The following is a 15,448-nucleotide window of genomic DNA, read 5'->3' on the forward strand; positions in this document are numbered from 1 at the left end:
ATGCATTTTAATATTGTGGAACTATTTTTATTTAAATTGAATAATAGAAATGTGGGACCCTTGAGCATGCTCTTGCGGAAGAACATAGATGTGGGTGTTGTGCTCTTGCAAAAGAGCAAAAAGTTAAAAATGAATAAAAGTATGACCGGGCCCACATCCATAATCTTTGACAGATACTCCCTCCGTCCCATTAAAGATGACTCACTTTCCTTTTTAGTTTGTCCCAACTAAGATGATCCATTACTTAAAATGGAAACACCTTTATCTCTACTTTATTCTCTCTTTCTTACTTTACTCTCTCCTCTCAACACATAAAATAAATTTGCATAAAATCCCGTGTCACCCAAAAAAGGGGGTCATCTTCCTTAGAACGGAGGGAGTACTTTAATGTGCCAACCAATAGAGCGCCCACTAGAACATCCATGCGTATGGATGATCTTACTGATACGCGCCACTATAAAATGGGCATGACACGAGAATTCTAGTTGATTTATTAGAAGTTGAGTTCATTGGAATATGTGAACAAATATATAAATTATGGAGTATTTATTGTTAATATATAAATATTTTTATTTTTATTTTTATTTACTATACCAACTTATAACATTTAAGAATGTGTGTGGTGGGACTTTAAATAGAGTTATAGAGTACATATAAATATATCAAACTAATGTTTACATCAAATGTAGACATTAGGAGTATTTAAGTTGGTGGTGACAATTTCAAAAAAAAAAAAAGTTGGTGGTGACATCACGCGATTGAATGCACACACAATACACACTCTAGCTCCATGTGATAGAGAATAGTAACTCTCTCATTCCCCATTAAAATGGAAGAAATTTTGAAATTGAAATTGTAGTCTAATTAAAATGGAAGAAATTCTACCTTGGGTGGAGTTTAGGGAAAGGGTCGCATTGCCCCATTTTTTATACTTGATAGTAGTTTGTTCTTAATTACTTAATTTACTTAATTGAAAATGAATTGAGCTTGAAAACGTTGATTAAAGTATTAATAAAGACCCATAATTTGGCTTTCATTTTCGAAAATTGTAGCTTAAGATACGTTCGGTTAATTACTTGATGTGAAGTTGGATATTTTTAAACGGGCCCAGAGTGCAACCCTAATTATGTTATGATGATAATAGTTTATTCTATAAGGAGTACTAGGTATTTGGAATTTGAAATTTAAGGTAGAGGTTGGAATATTGGGTGCTGACCAAAAATCCATTTCTAGATGGATAAATGAAAATTTAAAATCTTGGGAAAAATCTAGGTTAAATATTGCGGACCTTGCTTAATGTACCTAGCTAATTATGTTTAAATTAAGTTCAGCTATGCAAAATTGAAATATGTCAGTGTTTTTTAAATTAATGAAGTTGTTGATAAATAAACTGTCATATATGGTGAAGTCGAAATCAAAAGGATCGAAAATTAGGAAAAAATTTAATGGGGAATTGATTTATTCATGACTTGAATTTTAGTTGAAGGATTAAGTTGAGAAAATAAAGGTCTCAGTTAGAGATGATAGGATGAAGTTATTTAAGTGAAGAATAAAGACATGGCTAGTTTAAGAGCTGTGCTTTTCTATAATTAATTACCTATTAAAAGTAGAACATATTCATATAGGTTTTATTCAAATGTTTAATACAGTAAATGGTATGAATGCAACATGAAAACAATTTAATCAGATTATATATATTTAAATATGAGAATGAAAACATATAGGGAAATAAGGTTAAAATGCTATACTAAAAAAAAAAAAAAAGAAAAAAGAAAGAAAAGAGTAAACTACGTAAATAATCTAATGAAAAATTGTGTTTTGACATTCGGTGATTACTGATAAACTTTATTAACACATATAGTCCTAGATAATAAAATCATGTTTGAAGTCCTTTTTATACTGTTTTTGACAAAAAAAATTTACTTTTATTCTTTTTCTTCTGTCTTTTCTTTTGAACGTAGGTGACTTAATAACAGTTATATTGATTGTGCTTTTATAGCACTTCAGTGTTATTCATCTTTACACCTACTTAAATTCCCTCTGCATTTCTATAAATGGCGCAATTAATGTCTCTTACATTCAGACAATATGTCACCACCTAACCAATGCCGATCAGACCTAGAAGTCATCGTTCCTTGGCTATTTATTTGTCAAATTATACTCCCTTCGTCCAAGATATTAGACCCTTATCTCTTTTTAGTGTCCGAACATATTTAAGTCATTTCTAATTATAGTAAAAATTTACGTTACTAAACAAGTATTTCATAAATTCCTGTGTCCAAAAGAAAGAGCTCTAATATCTTGGAACGGATGGAATACTATTAACATACAATATACTGGAGTATTAAAAAAAAAAAAAAAACTAATCATTATCAAATGAGAATGGTTCTCGTATAAGATAGTACTCCCTTCATCCTAGTTTAAAAGTCATGTTTTGTCATTTCTGTCCGTCTCAGTTTAAGAGTATCATTTAGAAGTTATCATATTTGAACATAAAATATAACCTCATTGTTGATGAAATTTACACTCAAATGTCATTACTTTCATAAAAATAAAACAAAAAAAAAAATCTTAAGCATTCAAAAAATCAAAAGGGTCAGACTTTCCACTACCTCACTTCAATCATTACACACTTCAACAATCACTACCTCACTTCAGTTATTACATACTCTAACAATTTTTTAAAACTCGTATATTCTAATTAAATTGCACTAATAAACTGGGGCAGAGGAGTATATCATATCATTTATCCATCCTACCTTAATACTCAAAGAAACAGATATGATCCGATTAGGGTCAGTGAAGGTGTTAATTGGTGTGCAAAAAGTTTGTTCGTATTAAACCCAATGTCACGTCACCTATAGAAATAGCCAAGGACGTTATCTTTTGTAACTCACATGTCCCAACTCCTACAATTTGAGTGCATCACCTAAAATTAATAAAAATCAAAGTACAAACTAGAATTTGACCAAATTTAATTATTTAAATACTATTAACCCTTTGTAGTAATATATTATAATTAAATTAAATATATAAAACAAAACAAATAATATTAAACATACATTAAATGAGATGATGCTCACATAAAGTATATATATACTTACATAAGGGAGGCTACATATAATTTCTCCGCCATTCCCTACCGCCAGCCATCACCATCATTCACAATGACCTAATTTCAACCTTCTCCGCAACTCCCGCAACCATGCATGCGTCTCCAGTCTACCGTCGTTCACTCGAAACACAGTAAATAATTCCTCATTTGCTTTGTAGAGGCGATGGTAACTTTATAAATGGATTAGGTATTTATCTCTTTTTACAAATTTGAGTTTTTTAAAAATAAATTATATATATAAATTTTAAAATCAAAATTTCAATTTTTTCGTTTAATTCGATTTAACCGATAACCAAGATCCTAAACTATAACCGTTAATTTTTAAACCACCATTTTTTTAAACAGGACCCTTGTAAGATAAGGAGTGTAATACAAAAAAAGTGTTTGATTTTTCAAGATTTTTACTCCACAATGGTTAATAGGGAAACCAATAAAGAATATGTGTATATAGTTTATTAAATTAATTTAATAAAACAAGAAAAGTATGTTAGAATTGTCGACTGCATATTAGTTCGATATTATCAGCTTTAGATCAAGCTCATACAAATTTCTTTTGGATCACTCGCAAGACCTCAAACTAATTGGGATTGGACAGTAATTCTGAGTTTGCAACCAAACAAAGTAGTGAATTTTTTTAAAAATTTATTGCACGATGGTTAATAGGGAAACCAATAAAGAATGCGTTTAAAATAGTTTAATAAATTAATGTAAATGGAAAAGGTTGTGATTTTAATTAAATCACAAATAATATAAAATACTCATTCACTCCGAAGATAGTGGATCATTTCTATTGAGCACATAACTTTTAGACAATTGATATGTTTAAGATTAAAAAGGAGAGAAAATATAGAGATAATAAAGTAAGAAAAACTAATAGAAAGTAAAATATGTGAGAGGATAATTTTTTTTAAAAATAAGGAAATGATTCAACTAAAAACAATCCAAAAAGAAATACTACTCAACTACCTACCTTAAGAATGAGAAAGTATAATGTTTAATACTCATTTTGAAACAAATCAAATTTCAATGTAACCATCGAAAAAGTAATGTACATAAAATCATAACGGGGAAACTGTTGCTATTGTGCATTTGGGCTAATATTAGTCATTAGCAAACCCCAGATGAATTATTCCAGGCTTTTCATAAACTTATATAGTACTCCCTCCATTCCATAGTAACGGAGGCGTTTCTTTTCGGCACGGAGATTAAGAAAAATTGTATTAGATGAGTTAAGTAAAGGGAAAATAAAGTGAAAAATGGAAAAAGGTTGAGAGAAGAAGAAAGAAAAAAACAAGAGAGAGTAAAGTAGGTGTGGAAAATTGTGTTGACTTTTACTAAAAAGGGAAATGACTCTATTACTATGGAACGTATCAAAATGGCAAAATGACTCTATTACTATAGAACGTATCAAAATGGCAAAATGACTCTATTACTATAGAACGGAGGGAGTAAAAGACTAGATTGTACAATACACAAATTATGCCTTATAAGTTAACAAATACGATCAATCTAACATCACCTAAAAACTACTCTTTCATATTAAAGGAAAAACAATAGAACTCACATCTTCACTATCCCAAAAAAAAAAGCACTCTAGTTTCCTTCTTGTTGCTAAGCATCATGATAGTTCAGAATTTGTATCTTTAGGAAGAATCAAACCAATCAAGCAAAGTGAGGGGTTCGGGGGTATGGAGAGAAACGAACATGTTTCAGGCGAGTATGGAAGAATGAACAGCAGTCTTGCCCACATTGTCTTTGATGCTGGTAATTTGATTACTCCTGCACACTCTCTCTGCTTCAAGTATGAAATGAAATCGTGAAGCTGCACAACAGAATTACAATTTTTTATTACTTAAATAAACACACTTAGGTTTGGTTATTCAGATATTGATGAAGTAAAATTTAGACAACGGGGCAAATGGAAAAAATAGAAGATCCAACTTACACCCTTGTGATCACCATGGGACGAAGGAAGCAGCCAACAGATTTCTTTCTGTAGCAATTAAGAAACAAAAAGTGTTAGATCGTTCAGTAATTCCAGTAAATGCACCCATTGCAATCAACTAATGAGCATGTCTATGATTAATCAAGAAGATTACATAGCCTAAGCATTGCATGAGGTAAATCGTGCGAGAACTTCTCTACAGAAGTTAAGCTCTTATTTAACTAAGCAGATTACATAGCCTATTGCATGAGGTAAATCGTGCGAGAACTTTTCTACAGAAGTTAAGCTCTTATTTAACTAGTATCGTGCGAGTTCAAGGTGGATTATTTGGTGGGTTGGTGCTTTAATTGTATACCTAAACAAGTTACAACATATAATTGCAAAATGGAGTAATCTCAAATACTAAAACAAAGAATAATCTGTGAACCATTAACTTCAATTTCAAACAGAAAGAAAGATGACTAACAACATTACGACAAAGTTTCTCTGGTTAAATGCTATATTTGGGTGGTCAGTAATATGGAGCAAGACTGATACTTCAGCAGATAAGATAAAATGCACATGAAGGAAGAATGACCAGTAACTCACTCTGTGACGGGGAGTACTAGAAAATGTTGATTTTACATGGCGCAAGTCAGTGCGCTTTGTCATATCTAACTTCGCAGGCCATCTGCACATTCATAAGAAAACAATTAAAAACAATAAATGTTGTCTTTTTCTGTGTGAATTAAGACAAGACTCAAATCCTTACTCTGCAGGCTCCACAACGGAATTTGAATAGCTACAGATATCCGAATCTGCTCTTTGTGCGTGTATTGTACAGTAGTAAACACCACTTTTACTCAACATCCCCTGCCAAGGATTAAGTGAGGACAACCTAAAACTGTCAGGATTGGCAGCTAAAGATGGTGGGGGTGGGGAATTAGGAGGCGGGGGAGGAGGAAATGCAGGAGGCTGGGAATGAGGTGGAGGTGGTGGAGGAGGAAATGCAGGAGGCTGGGAATGAGGCGGAGGTGGAGGAGGAGGCAGAGGCGGAGGTGTTGGAGGCAGTGGAGGCTGTAACTCAGGGTGAGGAGGCAATGGAGGACGAAAATCAGATTGAGGAGGTAATGTAGGAGGCATAAGAGGTGGAGGTGGAAGTGGTGGTAAAGAAGATAATGGTGGAGGTACAACAGGCACAGAGAACATCTGATCAAATGGCGCTGCAGAACTTCCCCGGATCTGTGCCAGTGGGGTCACAGAAGCAGGTAAAAAAGGCGGGCCTTGTACATTAGTATGAGAATTAGCATGCATTGCAGCAGAATGGATTGGGTTTTGATGCAGATGGTGACCCATCCCACGAGCATCCCATAAACTATTAGGAGGTGGATACACAGGTCTATTGAATGAAGATGTTTGAGCAGGCTGTGGTGGTGGAATGGGTGGCCCATAATTTTGTCCAGTGGTGATACTTCCTCCAGAATGCATTCCACTTTCTGGTCTTCCATACATCCATGATTGTTCAACTGCACCAGGTCTGCCAACTTCCATCATTCCTCCAGTCGTCCATGTAGGCTGGAATGCAAAAGCAGGTTGCATCGGAGGGCCACAATTTTCCTGACTCATTCTTGGTGATGTAAGCTCCAGGTCGGGTCTCACCAAAGGAGCAGGGCCATGGTGCATCGCAGGATTACTGAAACAAACATATGTGCACAAGTCAGCCAGGATAGGCGATAGCAATTATAAGCTTACAGATGGCAATCATGGACAAGGTGCAAGCACTTTAATATATTCCGACACTGAAATTCATACATCCTAGTTATCTGACATAAAAAATGCTGGAAACCAATTAAATTACTGAAACATATATAAGCGGAGCAGAAACTTGGTACAGTGTCAAACCTGAAATCTATCTGGAAAAAAATACCAGGACACTCTCGTAAGTTCTTGAATAAAGTATTTGCTGTATCTGTGCTACTACACTCAACCAACCAATTGGAACTTGAGGGCATACTTGGTCTACTCACGCGAACAGATCCATTGTTGTTAATCGCAAGGTTACAAACTTCCAAAAGCTCATCCTCAGTGATACATGGAGAGTTTTTATTTGGAAAATTAATCCAAAGCATGTTTGTCGGAACTCGTTCTTGTTCTCGCATCAGTGCAGCTGTTGCATGATTCTCAAAAGGCCCTTGAGAGTTACTGATATTATATTTAGCACGTAACTGTTGAAGGAAAGAAGGCAAAGCTGAGGTCCTTGTCAGGTAACTCTCAGGAGGTTTCTCGAGCATAGGTTGAGCATGTGGTGATCCAATCATGCTGTTAGAAGGGAAAGCATTTCTTGTGTCATTGTGATGAAAAGGAGGACCAGGTTTTGCTGCTTCAGCATGCATCATTACATTAGGTGGACCTGTGTTAGAGGGATGTGGATAGTAATTACTATTTTCCTTGCGGTGCCTCCGCAAATGAGCTATTGAGACGGTGGCTTCTTCAGGTGAATCGAATTCCATCAGCAATGCACCTTCATTGCTAAGATCAATAACCATGCGAGGGCCCTTGTGGAGTAATTTTTTAACTTCATGTACCATCTCATCCTTGGCCCATATGCTTGGAACACTCCCAACATAAACATGGCAGCTTGAACCAACAGCTGTACCATTTATAAACCCCCTCGCTCCAAATCCTGCATCCAGAAACTTTATCCGAAGGCAGGCACCCCAAGGAGAACGTCCCCGCATAACTTCTCTAGCCTTTAAAGCATCCATCAGATTTCTGTACTCTATAGTGGCAAAGCATTTAAATGGAAAAAATCGCAAATGATCTATAACACCAAACTTCTCAAACTGAAACCTTATATGCATTTCAGACACATCATGACCTAGCGATCCCAACCAGAGTTGTTTTGAAGCTGGAAATATGTCCATAGCAGCTGGGTCTCCATCGGAGTACCATATTGCATGGTTTCCTGAAGAATGGGGTGGAGGAACATTTTGCTTGGGAGACTCAAATGGAGAATTTGCAGCTCCGCTGGAAGATCTTAAGGTAGGTGTAGAATCCATGTTTGAAATTGGACTCCTCTCTATTTGGGCAGAATGGCTTCGATTACTAAATGAACTACTTCTTAAATCCCTTGGTGTTCTCGCTCTAGGTGAGAAAGATTGTCTATTCAACAATTCCCTTTGCATGAACATTCTACCACTGGCCATATCACCAGGGTCCCCATAATTATGATCCATGGACTTCAATTCTCCAGGGAAAGAATCACTTCCAGAATTTACTGTTATGCTTCCCCTTTTCAAATGGCTGCCTGAATGTTTATCGGGGTAATCTCTCCCTGAAACTACAGGAGAACCTTGTTGATTAGATGGTCTAGCAACCGAGCACTGATTCACAGATTTAGATGAATTGGAGTTACCCTCAACATTATCTACTTGACTGTCTTCTGCTTTTACTTGTTGCACAAATGATTCAAATACTCCTTCTAGACCAGAGGTTATATCAGAAACAATTTCAGATGAAACAGAATTGCAAAGCATTCTGTATCTAGAAAATATCAAACTTCTGAGTGAAGGATCTTTCCTAAGAACCTGTAAAACAAAGACCACAAATGCAGCCACAAAAAAAAAAGAATTAACACTCTGAAGCACCAATAGACCACTTCCAGCTGCAGTGTCTAAATTGTAAACATGCATAATTCTACAGTCAGAACTGATAGAATATATGACTTGGAGGCTAAGAAAGTTATTTTTCCTTCTACTAAATTCTTTCTAACCAGGAAATAAATCAAACCAAAATAATAATTTTCTTAGCCTCCAAGTCACATATATTCAATAACTGCATCAAGAACTGATCATTTACAGAGAATCAATAATTTGACCCCATACATATTGAGTAATCCAATTATCAAAGTAATAGATAAAGGAAATATCAAAGGATTTTGATGTTATTTTTATGGAAATATTATCCCCATCCCAGTAAATCAATAGCAATTTCACTTCATCAGCAATAGCGGTTCTACACTTCAAACAAACCATAGACGTATATTGCACCAATGTAATAAAATCTGCCTCCTAGAGTAGCCTAGGGTATTAGTTTTACTTGCTTCACAAGTCCCATGAAATGGTACAAGAAAGATTGACTCTAATAAATTTGAGCTCTGATGGCCATATAACAAGAATAAAGCCAATATTAGATATATAGACACCAGACTAGAATTTCAATAAGGCTGTCAGGTTTAAAGTTTCAGTTAGTGTCCCACTCTGCAATGTTCTGAACATTCACCGGAAGACAAATGGAGATGAATGATCCTTAAGATCATTACTGATAGTCTGATACTACTGGTAGAGCCAGTTCTGTAATGGAATATCACAAAGCAATACTAACTCAGAAATTCACTAACAGAAGAATACATCCGACGTCATCAGTCCACCCCATAGATTTCCACTATTTGCACGAGTCTAAAAGGTCTTATCTACTGATCCGAGTGCTAGAATAACATAGAAACAACAGCTAGTACATTATATAAAGACCTTAAAGTTTATTCCTGTTAATCTGTTAAAGAACTATACAAATTAAAGATTAAGACAATTACCAGTGCCAATAAGCAGTTCTTTAATAAGGGATCAGCACGATTTGGCAAAGAATTCCCAATTGATGCAGGAGATTCATTAACAGGATCAGTCTCTTGACGTTTGATTCTGCTGGAATGTTCGCCTGATTCCTCACCATTTTTCTCATCCAGTTGACAAGAGCCAACATAATCCAATTCAACTGTCAACTGATGAAGAAGGTACTTTCCTTTCTGAATTCCCTCAATTTCCATTGACTCAAAAAGTTTAAAGAATGCAACAAGTGAATATTTGGGGAAGCGAAAGAGAATAGACAAAAAACATAGGCCACGAAGCTTAGATAATTTCAGTAATATTGAACTATGTTCCTCCAAAATCTTGCGCTTGAAATCAGAAATGGCTTCGGCAACATCATAAATCTTCAGGACACTCTGGTCAACAACATCAAAGACACTCTTTCCCTCAAAAGAGGAGACAAAAAATGTAAAAACATCATGAAAAACAATGGAGCATATCCTTTGAATAACTTCTGAAGCAGCAGCTCGACATACATCAACCAGACCTAATATGCAGGCCTTGGCAGTCTCAAAAGCAATACCATCAATGTCTTCTCCCCCACTAATCATGGTGATGCATTGGTTATGCATATTTATGAGAGCCTTCCCAGCAGCTTCAAGAGCAGCAGGGCAAAAAGAAGCATAACGTGGTATGTACTCTGCTACAAGACGTTGTACACTAGCACATCCTGCATCAAAGTAAAGTGATAAGTGTTTGCTTTACCAAACCATGGAACATAACACAATAGGACTGCTGTAGTAGACAGTGTATAACTTTTCCATGCAAAATATTTTTCATGGAACACAAAATATAACTTTTCTAGGAACACAAAATATAAATTTTCCATGCAAAAAATTGACATTAAAATGGTGTCTTATGAGGAACAGATTTTATAATATAATGGACACAATAAGTCTTCATAAGACAGTAAGACACAAACGCTTCCATCATTTTCTAACCAGGGAAGATCAGTTAAACCATTCTCTCTACCTATAGCTCTATACAAATACTAGTTATTGCTCATATCGGTCGTAAGTGGGGAGTGTTACACTAGTTGCTTGTCAAGCAGTTCAATCCAAGTAGCAAACAGTCACAATCTTCTGAATACGTTAAAAATCGTGCAGCCTTTACTCATTGGTGTTAGCCAAAGCATGTCAAACATCTAGGACAGCCAACAAGAGAGAGAACCTAATCCATACTAAAAGTACAAGAAAACATTCTAATAACACAAGATTAATCAACTAAATCAGCAGGCAAAACATGTAGATTTCACCAGATGTTAAAACGAGCAAAAATGATTACAAATTTTAAACAAATCGCAAAAACTATGTCCCAAAGATTATTCCAATTGGGAGCTAAGTGCGAAACGACTTCTGCAGCTCAATTCTAATCACAAATCATCCTTTGGGGAAACAATTAGCCATAAACCCTAAAAGGTTCAGATTTTGACTCTAAACTGATGCTCCAAAATTAAAACGAATAGAACAACATATATACGTTGATTTAGCTTCTAACACACAATTAAAACCTAAAAATTCGATCCGGGAAGAAAACTCGACATGAGGCATAAATAGTGAAATCCCAACCTCCAGCGGCAGTGATCAAAGAGTGATAAGCTTCTTCCAATTCCGGCGTCAGATGCTTATCCTTCCGGTCGATGCACAGCTTGATTTTCTTATAGCACTCAAATACATTGCGAATTCCTTCCTGGTTCCGCCGCCTCCGGGCGATTTCATCATGAGACAAAGGCGGCGGGGTCGGTGGCCGTTGAGGCGGCTCTTGTGGTTGGGAAGGTGGCGGCGGCGGAGATGATGGAGGTGGGTCGTAAAATCTTCTCTTTTTGAGCGGTTGCTCAGCCGCGGCCATGGCGCAATCGAAGAGGGAGAATCGCCTGCCCCAGTTTTTTTAGGAGAAAAATTTTAAAAATAAATGAGAATATAATTAAATGCAGATAACTAAATCAAGGCCACATATGTCATTTGTGTTAAAAACTTAAAATGTGATCAAAATTTATAATTATAGGTGCCCACGGTTCTAGAACCGGCGGTTACACCAGTTCTGATTTTGGAAATGTCGAACCAGTTGCGGTTCGGTTTCAAAACCGCTGATTTCGGTTTCGGTTCCGAACCGACAGTTTTTTACGTTTTTTTTTCACGATTCTGAACCGCCGGCTTTCAGTGGTTTTTTGCAGTTCCAGCACGGTTTCGGTTCGAAAATTTTCGAATCTGAACCAAATCATGGTTCTAAATCAACGGTTTGATTCGAGTAAATTCTCATGATTATGATTACGGTTACGATTTTGCGGTTAACTGCCGGAACCGTAAACATTTGACACCTCTAATCATAACCGGAAGGAATCATCTAATACATCTTCTGTGGATTCGATCCATCCTCTCTTCTCTATTTTCTATATCTTATTTTATTTGTTATTTTTAATCAAACTTTAGGTTAGAAACTCGAAAAATATAGAATCTAATTATGAGCATCGTGGATTGAACACACCTGAGACATCTTCTAAAATCATTCGTTGGAACTTGAAAGACTACTAAACTACTTTCACAGTGTAATCCTATGTGGCTCATGAGATGGAAGATTATTGACAGTATCAAATTAAATAAAAAAAATTACTAAAGTGGTTAGATAAAGAATTTAGAAAAATAATAAACTCCCATAAATTTTAGAATAGTAGAGAATCGTGTTCAGAATCTGGACCATTAATTGATATGGCCCGGGAGACTACTCATGGGTCAATAATTTTTTTAGGCCCAACTCAATTTCCAAATTTTGGATACAAAAAATCACATTGGATACTAAATTAATCTCATACTAAATTAATTTATCTGGCCCAAATCAATTATCAATTATCAATTGTTGGCCCACGTCACTTTCTTGTTTTACACTATTTCATATTTCGAGTTGACTTGTACTCCCTCCGTCCCTCATTAAGAGTCTCACTTTTCCATTTCGATCCGTCCCCAATTAAGAATCACACTTCATTTTTACCATAAATAGTAAGTAGGTCTCACATTCCACCAACTCAATTCACTCACATTTATTATAAAACTAATATAAAAAAATGAGTCTCACGTTCCACTAACTTTTTCAACCAACTTTTCTTTACATTTCTTAAAACCCGTGCCCGGTCAAAGAGTGACTCCTAATAGGGGACGGAGGGAGTAAGTATTTAAGCAAATTGAATTTCATTTTAACAATTGTAGAAGTATCATTTTATCTTTACCTGCTTGATTAATGTGATAATTGCATGAGATGTGGTGTTTTAGTGAAAAGGGATACACCTATTTCTTCAACATAAAAGTTTTCAGCACTATATAACAATTCCAATTAATTCACAACACCAAAACCACCAAAAAGCAAAGAATAAGCTTGAGTTCTTTTTTTTTTTTTCAAAGAATAAGCTTTAAAACAACGTCATTTTGAAAATTTCCCCATTTAATAAAACTTTCTAAATTTGTAATATTTAAATTAAGGATATAAATGTCAATTTTAATCCTAAATTATATGCTAATTTGAAAAAATATCTATTAGTACGTCGGTTTTATTATACACACACCGCCCATATTTATTTTCCAGTCACTACATATATATTTATTGTAGTGCCGACGATTGTATATTTAATTAATTATCCTGTCACTGTTAGAAAAGAGAGATCCAGAACAGCTAGATTTTATACATAAATGCATTTTTGAAAAAAAAATTGGTCACATACAACTACAATCAATATATATAGAATCAATGTAAGTATATATTTTGCTGCATAAGAATATAATATGCGTACAGCATATATAATCCATAAACATAATAATAATATGGCGGCATTAGTAAAATATACAGTGATTAGTTAATAATATTTATTCGGTGTATATTATTAATTATGCTATTAATTGGTTGATTTGATTAAATAGTTGTATTTTAAAATTCGAGACGGTGTGTTTTTGACCCGCCCAATCCATGATTAGTTCAAGAGGTCTCCTTTAACTTATCTCTAAATGACACACTATTTCAATGGCATTAAAATAAGTAAATATCAATTATTCTTTAATTGCTGCATAAACTAATAAATTAACGCCGTATCTATGTGAAAAATTACTACTCCTACTACTTAAATATAGTAGTAGTAGAATGTATTATCACAAAAAAGACAAAAAACTGTTTTCAACGTTATTTAAATTAAGGATAACAATGCCCTTGAGGTAAAATAGATGAAGAAAGAATACGAGCATCCGCAATGCTGCCCTTCTTGGCGGATGTCGGAGAGGCTTCGGCGAAGGGCGTGCAGGACGTCCGCCATTAGGGCGGAGAGGGGCGGACGCGGATATGGCTTGCGGACATGGGAGGGGCGCGGCTGTGGTGGGACGTCCGTGCCGACGTCCGCCATTGCGGCGACGACGTGGACTTCCGGCGCAGATGACCCGATTTTTTATTTTTTTTAATTAAAAATTTATATATACAGCTCGTTGAACTTTCCCATATTCGTGTCGAAATTTTAATTCTGTAAATTGCATATTTGTGATTTTTTATTATGGAAGTCCGCGCGGGAAGTCTTTGGGAATGTCCGTATTATAGAAGTCTGTTGGGAAGGGCAACGGGGGGAAGGGCAATGGGAAATCCGCAGCATTGCGGATGCTCTAAGCATTAAAGTTCCGTTTTGTCAGTTTAGCAATAAAATAAAACCGTGAACAACATATTGGATAAAATAAAAAACTTGTACCAAAATATGAGAAGGAATATGACTATATTAATCTTGAGTATTAATCCTTCCACGTTCTATGTTAAAATGTTAATAAAGACGTTCCTTTTTCTGCTCTCATTTTAAGAAATATAAATAGTTGCAGTAGAGAAAAAATAAAGTAAGAAAAAGAATAATGTAGAGCTGCAAAAACGAATGCTGAAAATGAAACGCCTCTACATTATTTTATTTCTTAAATTACTTTATTTTTTTCTCTACTTTAACTATTTATCATTATTTTTTTAAAACGAGTACAGAAAATGAAACACTTATATTAAGGAGAAATGGAGGGAGTACTAAATATACTTGAATTATATATGCATAATTAGAGTTTTTATGTATTATACATTTCAAATTAGTTCATAAAAATTTTATTATGTACGTGTATTACTACTCATATAAAAAATCTTAAGATATAAATAGTAAATGCCATGCTAAATAAGTGTAGGGGCATAAGATATTATATACAATTAATTTACAATATCTATGCAATGATTATATATGGCCTCAAGACCATACTAAATAAGTAGAAAAACTACAATAATAAAGTTGGTAGTAGAGATAAATATAAACTAAAGCATAGTTTATAAAATTACATGCATAACTATAGGGCTGAAGACTGGCTCTTGATTGACGAAAGGGATAAACAATTAATTAATTTATTTTTAATAAAGACACATCGTTAATCGAATATTTATTTATATATTATTGTTAGCGTGGTCCATATAGTTTATTTATATTTAACCTTACTACAGATGCTAATGCTTTAATCTAGTCATCGTAGTATTTTATTTTCTCTTTTAGGTATGTCATTGATATATAGTTTGAGTTCTAATTAAACAGTTTACAATTCTATTTTTAAATGCATGCATTCCTTAAGGGAATTAGATAAAATACAATACTACAAAATATGTTAACTCATAACACCTCCTCAATTATATTAATGGCCCTTGAAATTCTTCGAAAGCTAGTTAAGGACATGCTATATATTTCATTTTCTCAATTTGAAAAAAAATCGAAATACATTTATTTGTCTA

The 15,448-nt window shown here is 34.7% G+C and overlaps 1 protein-coding gene across 2 annotated transcripts; it reads right to left on the reverse strand.

The window, feature by feature from the left end:
- Positions 1–4,520: 4,520 nt before the first annotated feature.
- Positions 4,521–11,585, reverse strand: LOC125200621 (nucleic acid binding protein). 2 transcript variants are annotated; one of them, XM_089065485.1, is made up of 8 exons: positions 11,251–11,585; positions 9,631–10,352; positions 8,455–8,626; positions 6,942–8,379; positions 5,812–6,732; positions 5,649–5,730; positions 5,061–5,108; positions 4,521–4,937 (listed from the first exon to the last, which is right to left on the reverse strand). In XM_089065485.1, exons 1-8 carry the CDS (start codon positions 11,528–11,530, stop codon positions 4,734–4,736), a joined length of 3,867 nt encoding a protein of 1,288 aa, XP_088921611.1. In that variant the 5' UTR covers positions 11,531–11,585; the 3' UTR covers positions 4,521–4,733. The 2 variants fall into 2 exon arrangements, with proteins under 2 accessions (XP_088921611.1, XP_047954257.2); XM_048098300.2 differs by having other exon boundaries at positions 6,942–8,626.
- Positions 11,586–15,448: the final 3,863 nt, after the last annotated feature.

The sequence above is a fragment of the Salvia hispanica genome, chromosome 2, assembly GCF_029641045.1.
Source record: "Salvia hispanica isolate PSC_SH4W2 chromosome 2, Shi_PSC_v1, whole genome shotgun sequence".
Taxonomy (NCBI): Eukaryota; Viridiplantae; Streptophyta; class Magnoliopsida; order Lamiales; family Lamiaceae; genus Salvia; species Salvia hispanica.

Coding starts and splice junctions, on each gene's coding strand:
- LOC125200621 (XM_048098300.2), bottom strand. CDS start 11,530: ATGGCCGCGGCTGAGCAACCGCTCAAAAAGAGAAGATTTTACGACCCA. Junction 5,109..5,648: donor CTAGTACTCCCCGTCACAGA/GTGAGTTACTGG, acceptor TAATTGCTACAG/AAAGAAATCTGTTGGCTGCT. Junction 4,938..5,060: donor CCCATGGTGATCACAAGGGT/GTAAGTTGGATC, acceptor TCTGTTGTGCAG/CTTCACGATTTCATTTCATA.